Source organism: Pseudorca crassidens, chromosome 12 (assembly GCF_039906515.1).
Source record: "Pseudorca crassidens isolate mPseCra1 chromosome 12, mPseCra1.hap1, whole genome shotgun sequence".
Lineage (NCBI taxonomy): Eukaryota > Metazoa > Chordata > Mammalia > Artiodactyla > Delphinidae > Pseudorca > Pseudorca crassidens.
The window spans coordinates 76,488,263-76,510,668 of NC_090307.1; the positions used below are offsets into that span (position 1 = coordinate 76,488,263).

At 38.7% G+C, this 22,406-nt stretch overlaps 1 protein-coding gene across 5 annotated transcripts in view; it reads right to left on the bottom strand.

Moving 5' to 3' along the window:
* HECTD4 (HECT domain E3 ubiquitin protein ligase 4) overlaps window positions 1–22,406 on the bottom strand; it is a 193,891-nt gene that overhangs the window by 136,191 nt on the left and 35,294 nt on the right. For all 5 annotated transcript variants that reach the window (XM_067700637.1, XM_067700635.1, XM_067700636.1 and 2 more), the window contains exons 2-5: window positions 8,406–8,923; window positions 4,152–4,241; window positions 3,361–3,491; window positions 132–240 (exon numbers count right to left, since the gene is read on the bottom strand). In XM_067700637.1, coding sequence (XP_067556738.1) covers window positions 132–240; window positions 3,361–3,491; window positions 4,152–4,241; window positions 8,406–8,923 — 848 coding nt within the window. The remainder of the gene's footprint in view (window positions 1–131; window positions 241–3,360; window positions 3,492–4,151; window positions 4,242–8,405; window positions 8,924–22,406) is intronic.

Below are 22,406 nucleotides of genomic sequence, written 5' to 3' on the forward strand. Positions count from 1 at the left end.
TCATTCAGACTTGTTTAGTCACTCATCAGTCTATGGGGAGTTAGCACGCACTCCCGGGTGTCTTCATCACAGATTTAGGTAATGAGGAAAACGTTCCAGCCAAATCATTCAGCAAGTTCCATGCAACTGACCTGAGAGTACCATGTAATCCAGACCCCAATTTGCTTACTCCTCTTCCAACTGAGTTAGTAGTATACAGGTAAAGACCATCTGCCGTGACACAGCGTCCCAAGTCAGCATCTGAAATCGTTTTTTCACAAGTAAATTATATACATGCTTTTTCTAATGAAATTATAAACGTGCTTTTTCGAATGAAAAAGCCATTAGGAGGCTGAATGAAAGATAATCTCCCATTTCTTAAATAAGTGCTTCTTGGGAATTCCCTGGCAGTCCAGTGGGTTAGGACTCAGTGCTCTCACTGCCGGTCCCCAGGTTCGATCCCTGGTCGGGGAACTAAGATCCCTGCAAGCTGCACAGTACTGCCAGAAATAAAAATAATAAAATAAGTGCTTCAACGTGACTTCCAGGGAAGATGGCTTGAACACCTAAAACAAAACTCCAAAATGAATGTAGGATTAGAGACCAAGATCAGGGAAAGAGGTCAGATAGTTATTAGCAGAAGAACCTGGTTCAGTCTCTGCCAAAGATTTTTTTTCCTTTTTTTTTTTTGAAAAGCAAAAATACATTCCTAACTCCAATCTGAAATGACTAAGCATACAATACTTTCGCTAAGGATTGTGTAATAAAAAAAGTGTGAGATTTAAGAGTTTGGGGCACTTATTAGTTGACCTTGGGCCTCTTTGAACTTCAGTTTCTTCATCTGTAAGATGAAGATAATATGTACCTCAAGAGTTACTGTGATGGTTAAATGAGACAACATAGGTAAACACCCACACTGCTCTCTGGTACAAAGCCAGGGCCCCATGAATGGCAAATGATTTTATGTTGATAGACTGATGATATACATTGAACTAAAATCTACTCCTTGTGGATTTTCCATCTAGAGATCCTAATTTTAAATTTCTGGAGTGACACAGCACCAAAGTATAATATCACTTCTATTTAAAAAGAGCAAGTATGTTTACCCTCAGGGGTATCTTCCCCAAGCTTAAAACAAATAGTATCTCTCTGAATGATAGTAAATGGTTTACTAACATATTCTAGAGAATTTACCTTAATAAGAGAGCTTACAAATAAAACTTTGTTTTTATTTTCAAAATCAATCCACTTACTATGTTTAAGTGGAGTTTCTCTACTATTTGCCATATTATAAGAAATCCAGTGTAACAGCACTCAAATTAGTACTCAGTATGTGGTTATCTTAGAAATTCAGCCTACTAATCCAAGATAACCAAGACTTGTTCCTATTAGTTCTTCAAAAAACAGTTAAAAGTAGGTAATCATTTTCAAAATATTAATTTCATTCCTTAAACATTTTATTTTAACTTAAAACTTATAAATATACATTTATTCATCACTCTTTAGATTAAGGCCAAGGCCTTTTGAGTATGGATCTGACAAGGAGTGAGAGTCAAGGTAACAGAGTAAAACAAGATTGGCCAGAGTTGACACTTGTTGAAGCTGAGTGATGGGTATACAGGGTTTACTGTAGTATGCTTTCAACATCTGGGTATGTTGAATGTTTCCACATATTAAAAATTAAATAAGACTACTTTTTAAATTTTTATAAGAAAAACATTCTCTAGCCAGGAGCAAAACCAAAGGTACAAGAGAGTGAAAAGCATACAGATCAGCTTAATACCAGCATCCTCAGTAAGAAATTACTCCAAAGGAGATACTAAAAGGAGTAAAAGGAGAGAGTAAAGAAAGGAGTTTTGGTTTTGTATGAATTTATAAATTTCCACCTATAATGTTTAAGAACTTCTTGGGCATTGGAGGCTTTTTGCTTCTCCTATTGACTCTAGTTGAGTCAGTGAAGATAGTAACTCACATCCAGAAGTCTTGCCTCTGTTCCTCTCACCACTTTCACATGACTGTCTGGAAGAAACAGTGGACCGTGAAAAGGCACAGGCACTGGATGAGAGGTGTGGGGATGGCCCACTGCTTACACTGAACCCCATTCCCTTACAGTTACCTAGGAAAGCTGTCCCCATCAAAAGTGTGAGAAGGGGTGGGCAGAATAGACTCTGAATCCCACTCTAATTTCTTAGAGAATACAATTTCTTAGAGATTGGCTTTGTTGAATCATTCTAAAGCATTCCATTTTTTAAAAAAATAAATTTATTTATTTATTTAAATTTTTTTTGGCTGTGTTGGGTCTTCGTTGCTGCACACAGGCTTTCTCTAGTTGCGGTGAGCGGGGGCTACTCTTCATTGTGGTGCGGGGCTTCTCATTGCGGTGGCTTCTCTTGTTGCGGAGCACGGGCTCTAGGCGCACGGGCCTCAGTAGTTGGTGGCACACGGGCTTAGTTGCTCCGCGGCACGTGGGATCTTCCCAGACCAGGGCTCGAACCCATGTCCCCTGCATTGGCAGGCGGATTCTTAACCACTGCACCACCAGGGAAGCCCTAAAAGCCTTCCATTTCTAAATGTAAATAATTCCCTAGGGTTTTTTAAATTCCTATTTTATCACTTATAATCACAAGTACCAATTACAATAACAAACAGGTTTGGAAGCAAGGCAGACTCTTGGCAAGACTGCAACTCCGTAGGTGGGAGCAGCAATGCACAGACTCTAAGAAGAGCCTACTGGCCTCATGGGTTTTGTGTGCCACGGCACCGGTCAGTACATCTACCAAGTGAATAGAGGCCTAATTCACCTGGTAAGTCAGTTAACTGCAGGTCATTTCAGAGACCTTCTGCCATTTTCACTGAGATCACAGAATAAACAGATATATAATACCTGTAAAACTGTAAAAACATTTTAATCTAGTCTCCTTTATTTAAAGGGGATACTTAACAATTCATGCTCCTTTGAACACTCTTTTTTTTTTTTTTTTTTTTTTTTTGCTTGTAGGACAGGAGGTTCACCAACACACACACAATAAGTTACTAAAAGAAACAGCATCAGGCAACAAGACCTGATACTCTATTCGTGGACTTAAGGCTCCCATGCCCAAATTCAAATACCTAGGAATTTAAGTAATTCATGCTTCCTTGGCAGGACTGTACGGATGATCCTTTTCCCTTGAGATAGTAAAACCTATCCATTTTCTTACCTCACCGAGTATCAGCTTTTATACTTTTACTGATAAAGCAGACAATGATTACCCTGTATAGGAACCTTGAGCTCTTAATTAAAAGGAATACAGAGTTATATCTAAATTGTTTTCCACAATTATCTAAAACCACTCTTTTCATATCTTAATTTCAATCACAGGACCAAAACCCTTGCATTACCTTTATTTTCAGAACTGGAGCCAGTGTTGCTATCTGGTGCAGGCAACATGTCTTCATACCCCCATGATACTATGTGTTTGCCACCAAGCAAACAGGAGGGGGATCCAGGTCCCCCTTCCAAAAGCAACAGCCTAAATAGGGGAGATAGAGAATCATAAAGACACCGAGACTATCCATTTCAGCAAGAAGATAAAGGTCTACTTAACATCTCAAAGAGCAGAAAACTAAAATAGTTCTACACAAATACTATACATCTGAAAAGACATTAACAATACGTATATTTTTAAATTAGAAAATTACGAAGTAGTGCTTATGGAAATGTTATAATAAAATTGTAGCTGTGTGTAAAATGCATATATTTTACATGTATACATATCTGAGAGAGAGATAGAGAGAAGGGGTGGGATGGAGAGAAAGGGGTATGAACTAGGAAACACATATAACACACACAACATTAGGAGTGGTTATCTTTGAGTAGTGAGATTATGACTTTCACTTTTTTCTTTATACCTTAACATCTTATTATCTTGAAACATACAATAAGAATTCATGACAAGCTATTGCATTTTTTTTACCACAAAAATTAAAAAATGAAAAATAACATGCTCTAGGAACACCTTCCAAGAAGGAAAGAAACAAAATTCTTACTTAAGATGAAAATAACATACTTATTTAAAAATGAGTCATTAATTGATTAAAAAAAAAGTTTAGCAATTTACTTATTAAAAGAGCTTTTATGCACAAGGCTCCCTTGTGTAGAAGGAGGGTGAGGATCCAAAGTGACAACTTACCTATACAGCACATCGGCTACAGGCAGGGACCCTAGATCTGTCTGCTTCTGTAATAGATGGACTGTATGAACAAAAGTTTTCAATGATCCCCTAAAAATAAAAGGAAGGAACAGAAAATCATCACAACTGAAACGTCAAATAAGGTTGTTAATGTCAATTTTATTAACCACACGGGGAGCTTCCAAATTGAGTCTGCTTCTGCCAATCAGTAGATGTGTTGTACAAAATGTCAAAATAGACGTGATTCTTACCATGCCAGTTATGATATTCTTCTTGTATTTGCAAAGGTAAATAATGTTCCCCTAACATAAAAGTTCAAAACATAAAGCTCAAGCACAAAGAATGTGTGGCTATTATGCCTGATACTGTTTCATCATCAAGTTGATCTCTAGCTGAAGGAGATATTTCATAGGAAAAGGTTATATTTAAAAGTGTAGCAGTATTTCTAGGCTTAATTTCTTAATCTCTTTGTTAAGTTCATCCATTTTACATAAACATCTCACACATTAAATATGACTGAAGAGGAAAACATTCAAAAATTAATACTTTGTGCTGAGAGGTGTCCCTTCTGCTTTCCCCTGCTGTGCAGTCTGTGACCGTAATGCTTGCAGAGCTCACTAAGACCCAATTTCCTTTTGGTTCCCAAAGCTTGAGGCTCTGGGAAGTCTATACTTTGGTCAGCAGGATCTAAAAGAAGGTGATTTTAAGATGCACGAGACTTACCTGGCCAGATCCCAAGTATAAATCACCACAAGAACATTTCCTGAGCTAAACGATCGCCAGTATCAGATGGGCTGACTTCAGATTGCTACCTTATTCTCTTAGCCAAGTCTTTAATTGCTAGGTATCATGTGCCTAAACCCCAAAAAGAAATGGAATACCTAACACAGGACCAAGAAGGCCTAGAGTCCTCCTTTTTTTTTTTTTTTTAAATTTTATTTATTTTTTATTTTTGGCTGCATTGGGTCTTTGTTGCTGCACGTGGGCTTTTCTCTGGTTGCAGCAAGTGGGGGCTACTCTTGGTTGTGGTGTGCAGGCTTCTCATTGTGGTGGGTTCTCTTGTTGGGAGCACGGGCTCTAGGCGCACGGGCTTCAGTAGTTGTGGCACACGGGCTTAGTTGTTCCGCAGCACGTGGGATATTCCCGGACCAGGGCTCGAACCCGTGTCTCCTGCATTGGCAGGCGAATTCTTAACCACTGCGCCACCAGGGAAGCCCGAGTCCTCCTCTTAATTGCCCCTTTCACTATCTCTGGTGTTCAAAGAATCAAAACCAAAGAACCATATAAGGCAGGGAGGCAGGAGACACAGTATAAAAGCACAAGTTGAGAGTCAGGACCCACAGGCTCTGAAACCCGGCTCTGCCACTCACCAGCGGCACCATCTCAGTCCTGTTACCAAATTCCTATGGGTTTTTACTTCTTCATCTGTCCAATAAGGATACCTCCCTGGGGTACAACGAGGTTAAAAGAAAGGGGCAAAGGCACAATGGAACATTTAAGACATTAAACCAAATATAAGATATTATTAGCTGCCAGATTCAGATTTTAAGAGTAAAATTTAGGGACTTCCCTGGTGGTCCAGTGGGTAAGACTCCATGCTCCCAATGCAAGGGGCCCGGCTTCAATCCCTAGTCAGGGAACTAGATCCCACATGCATGCTGCAACTATGTCTGCATGCTGCAACTAAAAAGGTCCTTCATTCTGCAACTAAGACCTGGCACAGCCTAAATAAATAAATAGTAAAATTGAAACGCCTTCCATGGCTCCTAAGCCCCTACACGGTCTGGACTCTCATCTCCTGCCCCTCTCCTGCTACCATTGCATTCCAGCCACCCTGCTCACTTTGCTGTCCTACCCCAAGCACAGAAAGAGGATCAGATTTGTGCCACTTGCTGCTCCTCTTGCCTGGAACTCCCTGTCACTGGCTTTTTTGCATGGCTGGCTGGCTCTCATCATCTAGGCCTCAGCTCAAATGTCTCCTATTCAGTAAGGCCTTCCCTGTTATCTCTAGCTAATGCTGGCCCCCACCTCCACTTAAGTCATTCTCTATGATTAAAATATCTTGATTTGTCTTCTTACAGTGAACATCCCTCTCAGAAATTATCTTATATATGCATTTGTTGCTAGTTGTCTGACTCTCTCAGTCTCATGTAAACCTTGCAATTTTAGGAACCATTTACCTTGCTCACTGCTGTATCCGCACTGCCTAGTAGAGTCTCTTGCACGTGGTAAATGAGCAATAATGACTGACAGAATGAAATCCACTCAACTGTAAGATTAGAGACCATGAGTCACCATGAGTCATTATTTCCCTAAGACCTAGCAAGGTTCCTGGCACATCAGATATGTTCAATAAATGTTAGTTGGTTGAAATGAATGAACATCTTCAAAATATTTTTTTGGAAACGCTGTTCTGTCTTTGAGAGCATCAATCTCAAAAGTTCAATAATATGCTCCTAAATAACTTCATTAAAGGAGATGATCTAACACTGAAAAGTACGTGACTGAGGTAAATAAAGTCCAGAACAAGGTGTTAATATTAGCAATAATGTAGGCACCATCTAAAACAAAAACAAAAATACACACCCAAGAAGAAGAAAATAAAAAACACTTATTTCAACGTTTCTGCTGAACGGAATTTGGAATCTCAAGTACCTGAAGCGATTTCAATAACTCTCTCTTGGTTCAGACTAAATTAGGGTACATAATAAAAAAGTGAGTTTTATGATCCCATGTTCATTAAAAACGTTTGAAACTAAAGAGTTGATAATTGGGCTTCCCTGGTGGCGCAGTGGTTGAGAGTCCGCCTGCCGATGCAGGGGACACGGGTTCGTGCCCCAGTCCGGGAAGATCCCACATGCTGCGGAGCGGCTGGGCCCATGAGCCATGGCCACTGAGCCTGTGCGTCCGGAGCCTGTGCTCCGCAACAGGAGAGGCCACAACAGTGAGAGGCCCCCATATCACACACACACACACAAAAAAAAAGAGTTGATAATTATTCCAAACATCCTAAATCTGTCTAAAGATAGGACTATCTAAAAGCAAAATTTCCCAAAGTAGGACTTTTGCATTAATAACAAATCTATTTAGGGCTCAAAACTGTCTTCTGCATATCCAAAAAAAATAAATCAGTCCAATATAAAGCCTTTACAGGGAAACTTATTTCAGTACCACCCAATAATGTCTCCAGAATTAAGCTCATGTCAGGATTTCCATAATCAACCACAGTCTTCAAGGATCTAAAACTAGGCTATGACAGTTTGCTGAGGGCAAAGAAACTGACAATAAATGCTGCTGCCATTGTGCCTTAAAAATAGCTTCAGATTCAACCATTTGAAGGTCAACTTTGAAACCATAAAAATAGGGAAAGGAGTCTTATAGCTAGGAACTTCATAATCCTCCAAGAAGAACTTTTCCACATTCTCTTTGCTAACAAAAGGAATAACTCAATCAAAGAAAAAATTATGAAGGGAGAGAGATTAGTGACACTAATCTATCAGACCGTGGTCCTAATTGGTCCCTAGACAATTAGGTTAGAAGAAAGCAAAGGTAGTGAAACTTTTTCTCACAAATATGTGAGAGTGATCATACAGTTTACTGGGCAGGAGAATGTAAGAAATCCTCTCCTGGAAAAGTAACTCCAAGCACATTTCCTATTGACAGTACATCAGTAACATCAACTTACAAATGAAGGACAGTACACTATTAAATCTTGCTACACACAGAGAGATCTTTCAGTTAAATTGATGGAGCCAAGCGTCAAGGTCCAGAAATATAATTTGTGACCAAGTCTGTGTGACTGAGTTCAGGTGAGTAATAACCCATTCACTCACTGACATACTCCTTACAGACATGCAGGAAAAAAAAATTAAAAGCTCTACATATTTTTTGACTGTCCTTCCAGGAGAAATACAGATACAACATCCTCTACTAACTACCTGATGTAAAACAGTAACCATCTAAGGGTGAGTAGACAATGGCAAGTGCTGATTCTCCATTTTAAACTGTTTAAGCTGTTATCATGGTATAACAGAAAGCAAAAACTTGAACTTGGGTTTCAACTCCAGCTCCTGGTACCAAGTTTTGGTGGAAGCATCTTATGCATTGTCAAGGCTGCAAAATTCAATACTGAAAACGAAGAAGGACTTCTGAATGTTGAGACTTCCAACAAATACGCTTGCCCTCTTATTCACTCACCCAACCCAGGAAGCAGCCATCACAAGGTCACCAGTTGGCACCTTTGATTTTCCTTACCTGGCACATGCCAAAGCCACCAGGGCAGCAGCAGCATTTTCTTTTTGCTTATGTGGGATGTGTCGGCCTGTGTCAGAAGTCTCCTCTAGCCAAGAGCACAGCAAAGTTTCAATTCCATTCAGACAGTCAGCAGGCTCCTTGGTCAAGCTCAAAGGCTGGCAGTCGCGAAGGCAGTTCAATAGCACCTCAGCAGTTATGTTACAGAGAGAGGGGTCTGTTCTACTCTGGGATTGAATAAGGGGGAAGACCAGCAGGAGCCCCATCCTTGACGTGAAGGGAGCTTGCTCGGGTTGCTGCAACAAGCCCTGGCGTTTGAGCAGGGCCAAAGTTTCTTCGTCACCTGAACTTTCCCTTTCATGCTGTTCTTCCAAGGCCAGCTGGCGCTGGGCATTCCACAGTCCTCGCAAGGCATTCAGGCGGTATTCCAGCAGGCGGGCATACGCATTGCTCTGATTCCCACAAACAGAGCGCAAACGTTCTGCTAATTCCGTCGGATTCTTGGTCTCAAATGTTAAAATCTAAGGAAAGAACCAATAGAAAAGTTGGTATGTATTGCTTTCACCACTGCTCTCATCTATGGAAGCAAATCTATCCAATGGTATCTAAAAATGGTCCACATCAAAAAATCTTTTAATTGTGGCCAAAGCCAGGTTGCTGATAGAGATTTTTCTCCTTGGCACTTCTGCTAATGCTCCTATTAAAAGTGAGATTAGAACCCAAATCATGAAAATAATTAAGTGTGGAGGTCAAAAGTTAATTTGAGTAGCTTATTTTAGAAAGTTGAGGTGTAAATATTTATTCAATGCTCAGGTTATAAATCTATGTCTCTAACTTCTATTACCAGGTAGGTTGTCAGTGAAAACAGAACAAGTTTCATCTTCAAGATCTAATATACCAACTAATTAATGATTATTTATTATTCTTTGATTTTGAAGAACACTCCATTCTTACTACTGCTAATCCACTCTTTCGATTGGTGACATGGTATAGATTTATCCAGTTCATACTGATAATGGATCCACCCCTATTTTCTCACCAAGAACATACAAGTATCAGGAGACCTCCTTGAGATTTTCAGCAGCTGGGGAAATGATAAAACCATTAAATCCTCAATCAACTAGGAAAGGAAACAGCTATGAAGATAAAGAATCAAACTAAATTCATGATGCAAATAATTTACGCATACAAATGTGACTAAGTTAAAATGAACAGACTGTTGTAACCAACAAATAAGAGGCCACTCTTGGAATAAGCACATTAAAACAGATTATCAGGCGCCAGAGGTGTCTGGTTCTCAGTAGACCAGAAAGTCAGGGTGGGGAGAGGCTTGGAATAAAAGCAAAGAAAATTCTGTCAAGTCATTGGCACTGAAATTTTAAAGGGTCATAGGTCACTTTATTTCTCTCATAAACCTGCAAAATATTTTTTTTAATCTCAAATTTTGCCCTTAAAACTGTTAGCCCAATAAAACAACAAGAACTTCCAGAGAAATGTAAACCCTGTAGCTGCCTAGCTTAGCTATACATGCAAGTCGCTAAACTGAACTGAAAAAATGTTCAGTTTGAAAACAAATTCCAATTCAAAAAATTAACCACGTATGTATCTCATTTAACTGATTTGAAAAAATATTCATTGTTTTAAAAAGTAACCAATTCAAACTTCAGTCCTAGTGTGTGAGATCAGAAATAATATCCAAATGCCATAAAATTTCAACCAACAACGTAGCAATAAAAAGAAATGAACCAGTGATATCTACCACCTCAGTGAATCTCAATGGCATTTTATTGAGTGAAAGAAATCAATTTCAAAAGGTTCCATCTGCATTATTCTATTTATATGACTTTCTGGAAAAAAAAAATCTATAGTGATAGAGAACAGATCAGTGGTTGCCAGAGGCTGGGGTACAGGCAGGGTGTGACTATATAGGGATAGTACGAGGGAGTTTGAGGAGGCAAACAAACTGTTCTATATCCTGATTGTGCTGGTGGTTACGTGAATCTATACATGTGTTAAGATTCATGGAACTGCACACCCACTCCCCCAAAAAAGGTCAATTCTACCATATGACAATTTTAAAATAAAATTTAAAACAGTTCTAATCAGGCTATGGTTGTATTCAACTAGGTATCATTGGGCAAAGCAATATTGCAAATTATATTATTAAAAATAAGAACTAGGGACATTTTAATTTAGTTTTTAATACAACAGTATCAAATAATGATTGATTAAATGTCCTTTATCATTAAGTCATACAAATTGTATTTCCCTACCCTTTTGTCTCGATTCATCAAACACAAATTACCCTTTTGATTATTTTTTGCATGACAGCAGATAAAATAACTCCAAATTCCTTTAAAAACGATCACATTTCAAGGGCAACCATCTACCCTTAAGTAATTGTATCTAAGGAAGCTAGATTACCTTTTTTTTTTTTTTTAAGGTCACTCCCCAAAAAAGTCAGTAACCAGCTTCCACCATTACGATCAACAACCAAAGACTGAGATACTTTTAATGTTGTGAAAAATGAAAAAATTTTAAATTTGATCATCTCAAGGTATGAAGATCTAAACAAATAAATTTTGTTGCATTTTTTTAAATGCTTTTCAATACTGATTTTGTGATCTCTACCCAATACAACTCTTTGATATAAAATACATATATGGACTTCCTGGTGGCGCAGTGGTTAAGAATCCACCTGCCAATGCAGGGGGCACAGCTTTGAGCTCTGGTCAGGGAAGATCCCACATGCCACAGAGCAACTAAGCCCATGTGCCACTACTGAGCCTGTGCTCTAGAGCCTGCGTGTCACAACTACTGAAGCCCTTGCACCTAGAGCCTGTGCTCTGCAACAAGAGAAGCCACCGCAATGAGAAGCCCGCGCACCAAAACGAAGAGTAGCCCCCGCTCACCACAACTAGAGAAAGCCCAGGCGCAGCAACGAAGACCCAATGCAGCCAAAGATAAATTAATTAATTAATTTTAAAAAATTATTTTTAAATTAATTAATTAAATACATATGTGCTCCAAATACATTTTTACTTATGCTACACTGAGCGGCAACTTATGTTATATGAAGCAACTACTAAAAAATTCAATACAGGCTTTTATTGGACACAAGAATCAAAGAACAATTCAGTAATATTAAACCCAGATATTTAGTTTTATTACCAATCTCAAACATAAGTGCTTCTGAAATACGATACTTCATGGTTCATAAAATGATGTATATGACAGAATCTGTAGCTAACTCCAAATATTAAGATTATCTGAAAAAATATATACTATACTTCTGTATTTTTCTGATGGTTCTATTTTTACAAGCACTTCAGTTATATTTTTGGCATTCCACTTGAAAGACAAATATTCTGAAAGGATTTGAGTTATAATATAATTAACAAAATATTATATAATATACACGCTTAAGTGACTGTTATGTTTATTGATTTAACAGTATCTAAAGCACACTATGCTTTCAGAAATCCATTAGATTACTCAGCATTATCCATTTCAATGGCCTTATGAAAACTAAGAACTGTCTGATATGCTGCTGTTTTTAAGAATTCTAAAGTTTGAAGGTCATGGCCTAAAATCATTTTATAAAGATATCATACCTTTGGGTTTTAGTAAGTCAGCTATGGAGGATCTATTCTGGTATTTATGAATATTAAATGATTTGTCTCATATCCTCATATAAAACCACTGCTCTTAGTAATGGCTCTTGACCAAGATAAAAGACTGTAATGTCATTATAAAATTAATACTTTTTCTTTAAAAAGGAAAAAGGCTATTTAAGGAAAAGGGAAGATCCCTGTCACCCTTAATCAGAAGACAGGTTTGCTAACTGTACTTTGGTGATAATGCTGAAGTCACCCCGATTAAGGGAACGACACTCAAAGCAATTCGTAGCCTTAATATAATTTTATCATACATGACATACATATTTTTAAGCTAAACAACAATCATTCTGGAAAGCTAAGAGAAGGTAGGCAAAATATTCTTTGCCAGCTAAATCTGGCTTTGAACAAGACTCCAATATTTGACATAAGAAGTACAGAGGATCAGGACTTCCCCTGTGGTGCAGTGGTTAAGACTCTGCGCTCCCAATGCCGGGGTCCCCGGTTTGATCCCTGGTCAGCGAACTAGATCCCACATGCATGCCACAACTAAGAAGCCTACATGCTGCAACTAAGGAGCCAGCGAGCCACAACTAAGAAGCTTGCAAGCTGCAACTAAGGAGCCCATGTGCCACAACTAAGGAACCCGCCTGCCGTAACTAAGACCTGGTGCAACCAAATAAATAATAAATAAATATTTTTTAAAAAAAGAACTATAGGGCTTCCCTGGTGGCGCAGTGGTTGAGAGTCCGCCTGCCGATGCAGGGGACACGGGTTTGCGCCTCCCATGTGGGAGGATCCCACATGCCGCAGAGAGGCTGGGCCCGTGAGCCATGGCCACTGAGCCTGCGCGTCCGGAGCCTGTGCTCCGCAATGGGAGAGGCCACAACAGTGAGAGGCCCACGTACGGAAAAAAAAAAAAAAAAAAGAAGTGTAGAGGATCATCTTTTAGCCAATTTTTTTTTCATTTGGGAAAACACAGAACATATACCTGTCAGCCATGATGAGAAATGTAAAACGCCAACATGCATTTCAAGTAAATATGGTAGGGAGAATAAGAATATAGAGGCTTTTCAAGTAATAGAGAATACTGTATAAACGCATAAGGAAATTAACTAGACTAATAATTAGTAGAAAAATCAAGATTAGGGAATGAACTACAATATTCCCCTAAATGTTAATCTCAATTTCCATCTACTTTGCTCTTCAGAATAGCAGAGATGTAATCCTCTAAAAGGGTCAAGATAGACACTAAAAGATATATTATCTCCTACCTCTGAAAGAAACAGAAAGTAATCCCATTTTCAAGAATTTATCCTGAAGAAACATTCCAGAAATAAAAATGCACAGAGATTTTCACTGCAGTCTTATTATAGTGGAAAAAGTGGAAGCAATCTCAATATTCAGAAGGGTTCAATTAAATTATAACATATCACAATGGAATATTATGCAATAAATAAAAAATAATTAAAACTACACAATAAAAAGGAGCATAACAACTGTATATGGGGCTTCCCTGGTGGCGCAGTGGTTGAGAGTCCGCCTGCCGATGCAGGGGACACGGGTTCATGCCCCGGTCCGGGAGGATCCCACATGCCGTGGAGCGGCTGGACCCGTGAGCCATGGCCGAAGAGCCTGCGCGTCCGGAGCCTGTGCTCCGCAACGGGAGAGGCCACAACAGTGAGAGGCCCGCGTACCGGAAAAAGAAACAAAACTGTATATGCCCCATAAAAAGGACTATGTAAAACATGCTTATTCAATTTTGAAATGTCATTGGTATTTGTGGTAATAGAAACATGAGGGTTTTTTTCCTCTGTTTAAAAAAAAAAAGAAATAGTGATGACAAGTTGAATAGTTTATATTGAAGAAAAGCAGTCTTAACTAGAGCCGGTATTTTACAGAAGCAAACACTACCTTTAAATAACTGCTAGTCAAACAAATAGTGACACAATTGATATAATCAACATTTGGGGGACATATCTGACAAAGAACAATCACAAGTACCATAGGAAGTGCTTTCCTTAAATCAATTCACTAGTCCCATCTATTGAATTTTGGCAGCAGTTTCTCTCACTGAAGGACTGGTGGTGGGATGGGACAGACCACCACAGATGCTGGGAACTATCAGTAAACAATAAAACGTTTCACTCTCCAAAAAGAAATGATATTTAAAACTCAGGATCACTCAAGCTCCAAATAAATTACTATACTCTCTAGTACGGTACATTAACTGATTCAATTCATTATATGAACCTGTCAGCATAAAAGGAATTTATACCTGGATTATTCCAAAGCAGATCAACTGGCCAGACTCACAAGCCCAGGACAAAACTTTTCAGTAGAGTCTATAGAATACCGAAACCCTCTCAAATGTTAGAGTGAGTTTTTAAACCCTTCTACAGATTTTCCTACCATTTTTACATTATGAAGATGGCAATCATGGCCAAATTGAATTGCATATGGCAACTCAAAGATCAGAAAGATTTCATGTGAACAAAGTAAATGAATCACGAATAGAAGGATGGAATTCTATCTCTAAAACGAAAGCCTAAATCAAGAGTGGATCCCTTATCAATTAAATTAGACCCTGAAGCTGCATGACCTTATCCAATCTTGGAAATACATGTTCAAACTCTCAACATCACCTATTTTTTTTAAAGGGTCTTGGACTTCCCTGGTGGCTCAATGGTTAAGAATCCACCTGCCAATGCCGGGGACATGGGTTCGAGCCCTGGTCAGGGACGATCCCACATGCTGGGGAGCAACTACACATGGGTACCACAACTGTTGAGCGTGCGCTCTAGAGCCCGCGAGCCACAACTACTGAAGCCCACGCGCCTAGAGCCCGTGCCCCGCGACAAGAGAAGCCACTGCAATGAGAAGCCCGTGCACCACAACGAAGAGTAGCCCCCACTCGCCACAACTAGAGAAAGCCCGCGTGCAGCAACGAAGACCCAATGCAGCCAAAAATAAATAAAATTTTTCAAAATGTTTAAAAAAATAAAATAAAATAAAAGGGGCTTTAAGGGTCTTAAATGATAACCACAATTAAACTTCACACTTTAACTAACGAGTTTTAGCCCCTAGCTTGGTGCCAAAACTAGGAGTGGACCCTGACTTGTCACCAGACTAATTAGCTGTGGCTCAGCCCTTATAAAGCTTTCTCCAGCACATGGTGATTTTTCCCAGATCTCTGTCCAACTGCTTTTGAGAGCAGGATTATTAGGACTCTGAGGACTCCCACATATAAGAAATCACTGTTCAGATTCTTTTTCATAGAAGTTCCATCTTGTCCTGTCCCTGCCCAGTTTTCATCTTTTGTCATGTTCCATGATCAGGGTCCCATTTTTCCATCTCCCTGCTGATGTGGCCTGAATGTCCATACCACTCAGTCTAAATCCTACCTATCATTCAGAACCCAGCTCTGCTCCACCGCCAACTTTGAAAAACTCTGATTTCCTCCCTCTTTTCTTCCTCCCTCTTCCCCTCCCCAGAAAAACTTTTTGGTGTTCCCGTATTGTCCAGGATATACCTCTATCTGAGGGTCAGATACCTCTATCAGAGGGTCAGATACAAACTCTAAGGATAAATGTGTCTGGTATTTCAATAGGAAATATATCAATGATTTGTTTTTAATAAATGATGTCCATAAAGGAAATGTAGTGAGTGGTATATAGAGTGATTCTTCAAAGCTGATCTGAGGCATAGAGTTCAAATCTAAAAATTTCTCTGTTACAAAATCATTTTTTTCACCAACACAATATCTTGACAAAGCCAATACAGATCATCTTCCTATGCTTAGTAATCAACAAAATAAAATTTGGAGAAAGATGTAGAAATGAACTCTCAAAATGGTTTCAACACTATAAATTTTATTATTAGGAGTATTTAAAAAAAGATATCTATGCAAGGACTAACTTTACCTGTTATTGCTTGAATTACGTACTTAATGTAAAGACTATCATTGTGACATATTCACCAAATGCTTAGCATAAATATATCTTAGTAAGAAAATCACTGTTGACAATTTACAAATACAAAAATATAACAAAGAAGGAAATTATAGAGCTCCCAATATGTGTAACACATACCGCACTCTACTATAATGTTATTTAAATCTATCCCCCCTTTCAACTGTGAGCTCTGAAAGGGGGAGACCATGTCTTATTCATATTTGTACCCCCAGAGCTTAGCACAGTGTCTGGCAAATAAAAGTTTGATAAATTAATGAATAAGAAGATACATAAATTCCAAGAATAATTCTCTTAAGATGTACATCTGGTTCCCACTGTACATCTGAGTAACCTTCTCTCACTTGGACTAATTGTGATTCTGCCTTCTGGAGCAATGGAAAATAATTCTTCCTCTTCCACGTAAGACTATTTCAATTAGATGAAGAAAATATATGTGACAGGGAAGGGAACATGAGGATATGAGTTAGGGCAGTTGCTCAACCCTGGCTAAACATTAGAACTGCCTTGAGAGCTTTTAAATAATACCGAATAGGTCCCACCCCAACTCGATTAACTCAAAATATCTAGGGATGGAACCTAGTTTTCGTTTTTGTATTTTTTTAAACTCCACAGGTGAATGCAATGTGCAGCCAAGATTACAAACCACTGAGTTAAGGAAACTAGTTTCTAGCCCAGCCTCTGCAAATAACTCTCCCCTTATGCATTTTACTTAAATTCTCTCAGTCTGTGTTTCTACATCTATAAAATGACGGGTTTACACTGTTAAGGTCAAAGGAAATAATGTATAGGGAGTGCTCTGAAAAACTTGAAACTGCTAAATAATTGTTAGGACATTAAAGATGCTTCCTTATTTTGGACCAGGTCACCACCAAGAAAGGGAACTTTTCCAGATAACCCTATAAGGAAGACCCAACTAGATAAAACCTGGGAGTGCTGAGGGTGGGGTAAAGGAGGTTTGAATTAAACACATGCTTCATTTGAGCCACCACCATTTTTAAAAATGTTAATATAATCTTAATACATTAGTAGAATTTCAGTGTCAGAAGCAAGGGAGGTAATAATCCCATTTATATTCTGCAATGGTCAAACTATAACTGGAATATCCTGTTCAAAGTACCTCATTTTAAAAGGTCTTAAACAGACTGGGTGTCCAGAAGAGGTGATTTGACTAATCTGGCAATCACGTCACATGAGAAATGGTAAGGAACTAGGGATGCGTGGCCTACAAAGGTGAGTTGGAAGGGGGAGCTGCCTTCATAAGTTTCAAGGGCTGTCATGTGGAAGAGGAAGACTTACTCTCGTCCCTTATTGCTCCAGGAGAGGCAGAAACAGGAAGTTACTGGGATGCACAGCCTAACAAACAACTTGATAATAATTCAAACAGAATTCCTGGATGTATTTACTCTTCAAAAAAGATTCTTGGGATCCAATTATAAACATTGTTTCAAAAGGTCTAGGATTACCCCGGAATCTGCATCTAAAGCAGGCTCTCTGGATGACTCTGGGTAGTCCTTTTTTTTTTTTAATATAATGACCTTTATAAAAAGGCTTATTTTAATGTAATTCACACACCATGAAATTGATCCACTTAAAGTATACAATCCAATGGCTTTTAGCGTATTGACAGTTGTGCATTCATTACAATTTTAGAACATTTGCATCACCTCCAAAGGAAAGTCTGTACCCATTAGCAGTCACTCCCCATGTCCCCCCAAATCTTTCAGCCCTAGGCAATCACTAATCTACTGTTGCTATAGATTTACCAATTTTCTTTACATTTAATAGAAATGGAATCATACTGAGGGGTATTTTGTGACTGCCCTCTTTCACTTAGCATACTGTTTAAAATTCGTCCATGTTGTAGTATGTATCAGTACTTCCACTCCTTTTTATTGCTGAATAATATTCCACTTAATGGATATACCATATCTTATTTATCCATTCATCAGTTAATGGACACAAGTTCTTTCCATTTTTTGGCAATTATGAACAATGCTGCTATGAATATTCAAGTACAAGTTTTTGTATGGACATAGCTTTATAACCAAGAGGGATGAAAACATAAGAGTGAAACTGCCAAATCATATGGTAACTCTGTTTACCTTTTGGAGGAACTGTTAAACTGTTTTCCAAAGTGGCTGCACCATGTTACATTCCCACCAGTAATGTATAAAGATTTCAATTTCTCCACATTATTGCTAACACTTGTTATTAGCTGTCTTTTGATTAGAGCCATCCAAGGGGTCTTGAAGTGGTAACTCATGTGGTTTTGATTTTCATTTCCCTGAAGGCTAATGATGTTGAGCATCTTTTCATAAGCTTTTCATCTTTTCATAAGGTCATTCACATATCTTCTTTGGGAAAAGGACAGTCCATTTTAAAAATCAATAATTCTGCCAAGCCAGTAAGGACAGTAAGTTCAATGGACAGAAACACATCAAATACATTTAAATCCACAAATTTATAATATTTTTTTAAAAACCCACCATTGGAGGATGTTGGCAAACCAACCCTATTTTTGGTAAACTGGTTAATATAGGGAAAGAGTCAATCATTTACCCTGCCTTTCTTATATAACCTGTCCACCTAGGTAAGCAAACAGTTGATAAAAGAAAACTTCTCTGTATAGAAGAATTCCAGCTAATAAATGAAGGAATGACAGGCTATCACCATTTTGCAATCTCAGTGTACTAGACCTAGGCATTGAGCTTTAGCAGCTGCAAAAATAAGCTGACATTATGTGCCTAATGATGAAAATATACACCACCACCCGTAAAGCAATCTTGCCAAAAAATAAAGGAAAAACAAAACAAACTTAAACATGATGGAACTGTGGTCTAGAAGTGAGATTCAAATATGAATTTACAGGAAATAGAGAGGACAGAAAAAAGATGTTAAACTATGCCAAGGGGGTGCAATAAGCATAATCTAGACCATAGGAAACTCAACACGACAAAGAACCAACTTTCTTCAACAAATAAATTGCAAGGGAGAGGAAAAAAAAAAAAGAGAAGAGAAGGAGAAGTAATATGTAGTTTAAAAAACATTATATCCTTATTTATATCCTCATCCAAACAACCTTTTAAAAATATTAGCACAATCACAATTGGAAATGTGAATGCTGACTGCGTATTTAATTATATTAAAGAAATATTGTTAATTTTTAAAGATATGAAATATTATGATTATGTTTTTTTAAAGGAGTCCTCATCTTTTAGATACATGTTGAAATACTCATGGATAAACTGATAGGATGTCATGGATTTACTTTAAAATAATATGGGAATAATATGGGAAAGAGAAATAGGTGGCAGCATAGGTGAAACAAGTCAGCCATGAGTTGAAAATTGTCGAAGTTGGTGATGAGTACATAAGGGTTCGTTATGCAATTCTGTCTACTTCAATATTTTGGGGCAATTTTCCAAATTTTTATGAGAAAAGTGTTTTTTAAAAAAAAGCTTGCCAAAACCAAAAGCTTAAGAGGTTCTAAGAGCCCCTCCACTGGTCACAATCAAGAAGAAACTGGATGGCTCTTTATTACAGTTCTTGTAATGTAAATGACACACAAGGATTTCTTCTTCAAATGCTAGGATTCTATTAAAGAGAGCAGTCTTTAAAAAGACTAGCTAAATCACCTCAATTAGCCACTTAATTTTGCTAATAGAAACTTTAATAAAAACTTAATTTTGCTAATAGACTCTCAAAAGTGTGTAAAAACAACTATGATTAATCTAGTTTCCTAATATATTTGCTTAAATGCTTACCCTTAAGGAGCACAACAAAAGAACAAACAAATTAATCAAATGAGGATATACATTTTAAAATTACTTTTTTTTTTTTTTTTTTGCGGTATGCGGGCCTCTCACTGTCTTGGCCTCTCCTGTTGCGGAGCACAGGCTCCGGACGCGCAGGCTCAGTGGCCATGGCTCACGGGCCCAGCCGCTCCGCGGCTTGTGGGATCTTCCCAGACTGGGGCACGAACCCGTGTCCCCTGCATCGGCAGGCGGACTCCCAACCACTACACCACCAGGGAAGCCCTAAAATTACTTTTTAAAGTGCCAAATGCAATTCATCCCTAAGGTACAATTATTGTTAGTATGTGCAATATGTTTATCATCAAACAATATACTTCATGAGACAAGGGCATGATAACATTTTCTGGGATTGATGACTAAACATCTGTTCCCTCAAAATACATGCACAAATATACTATCTTCCTGAGCAGCTAGGTTATAGTTACTGCCTCCCCCCACAAAATACTATTTTACCAACTTATGTTTAGCCAAAAAGATTTAACATGGGATAGAGTAAAAACAGAAACAAACCAAACAGAAACCTAAAAAGCATGCCAAATCATGTAATGAGTACCAAAGAATCACTGGATTATTTTCAGGAGAAGGAAGAATGTGTGCAGAAAATATTAAGTTTAGTGGTTAGGAGACGAGGCAAGAGAAATAATACATATAACACAGTATCTGTAGCATATGTATTAATTTAACCAAACCCCCTCTCTACATTACTACAGTATTCAATATCAACATTTTTACCTTCTCATTAGTGTAGTTTTTTGTTTGTTTTTGCATTCTGAACTAAATTTTTTTAAGTTTGTACTACATTTTATAAAATTGCTTAGAAAAATCTCCTGGTAAAATGCAAAAGAATCAAACTACTGAGAAGAATGTGAAACAATAGTAATTCTTAGACACTTCTGGTGGAAACATAAATTTGTACAGACACCTTAGAAAACAATTGGTATTGTCCAGTTAAAATGAAGATGAAAAAAAATAAAGAATTGTTTTAGCTCCTGGTGGCTGCTATGACAAATCACCATACTTAGTGGCTTAAAACAACAGATATTTATTTTCTCACAGTTCTGGAGGCCAGAAGTCTAAAATCAGTATCACTGGGCCAAATTCCAGGTGTTGCTGGCAGGGCCGCACTCCCTCCAGAGGCTCTAGGAAAGAGTTTGTTTCTTGGCTCTTCCATCTTTCGGTGCCTGCTGGCATCCTGGGCTGTGGCTACATCACTTCAATCTCTACCTCTGTGATCACGGGGCCTTCTCCTCTTATACTCGGTGTAACTTCCGTTGGCCTCTCCTCTATTAAGGACACTTGTGACTGCATTTAGAGCCCACCTGATAATCTAGGATCATCTCCCCAGCTCAAGATCCTTAACTTAATCACACCTGCAAAGATCCTCTTTCCACATAAGGTAACATTTATAGGTTCCAGGTATTAGGACCTATTATCTTTAGGGGCCATCCTTCAGCCTGCTCCATGCATATAGCCTACAATACAGCAATCCACTCCTGCGTAATTCCCTACACAAACTCTTGCACGTTAACACCAGATGACAAGTACAAGAATATTTACGGCAACATTGTTTACAATAACAACAAAAAAAACAACTGGAAACAAATATTCATCAACAAAATGGATACACTGTGATGTATTCATATAATTACACAGCAGTGAAAACAGAAGTACAGCTACACACATCAGCATGGAAGAATCATGTAACACATGTGGAGCAGAAAATAAAGCAAGTCACAAGAATTACATATGGCATACTACATTTATATAATAAGGTCTTAAAACACACAAAACTGGGGCATTCCCTGGTGGTGCAGTGGTTGGGAATCCGCCTGCCGATGCAGGGGACACGGGTTCCTGCCCCGGTCCGGGAAGATCCCCACATGCCGCGGAGCGGCTGGGCCCGTGAGCCATGGCCGCTGAGCCTGCGCGTCCGGAGCCTGTGCTCCGCAACGGGAGAGGCCACGGCAGTGAAAGGCCCTCGTATCGCAAAAAAAAAAAAAAAAACCAAAACACACACACAAAACTGAGCTCTGTAATGTTTAGAGTTGTGTGCATACTATAAAACAATACAGAAAAGAAAAACAAACACAAAATTCAAGATAGTGGTATCCTACGTGGGAGAGAGGGAGGGCTGAATTGTGGAGCATGCAGGGGTCTTCCGGACGCGCAGGCTCAGCGGCCATGGCTCACGGGCACAGCCACTCCGCGGCATGTGGGATCCTCCCGGACCGGAGCACGAACCCGTGTCCCCTGCATCGGCAGGCAGACTCTCAACCACTGCGCCACCGGGGTCTTTAAAGGGATTGGTAAGGACCCATTTCTTAACTGGTTGGTGGAATAACAGAATATATTTTTTTAATTTAGTTTAATTTATATATTCAAAAGTTCTACCCAAAAATACATACCTTCCATATATACCATTTGAATTCATGATATATTTAATAATGAAAATGTTGTAATTCCCACTGTTTATTCTAGCTCTGTAAAGCAGACCAAGATCATTATCCCCACTGCTGATAAGCACTTAATGGTTTCTCTAGAAACACGGTCACAGTCTAACGAGAGTATTCCCAGTATCAGGTGTGAGTAGCTCAAGCA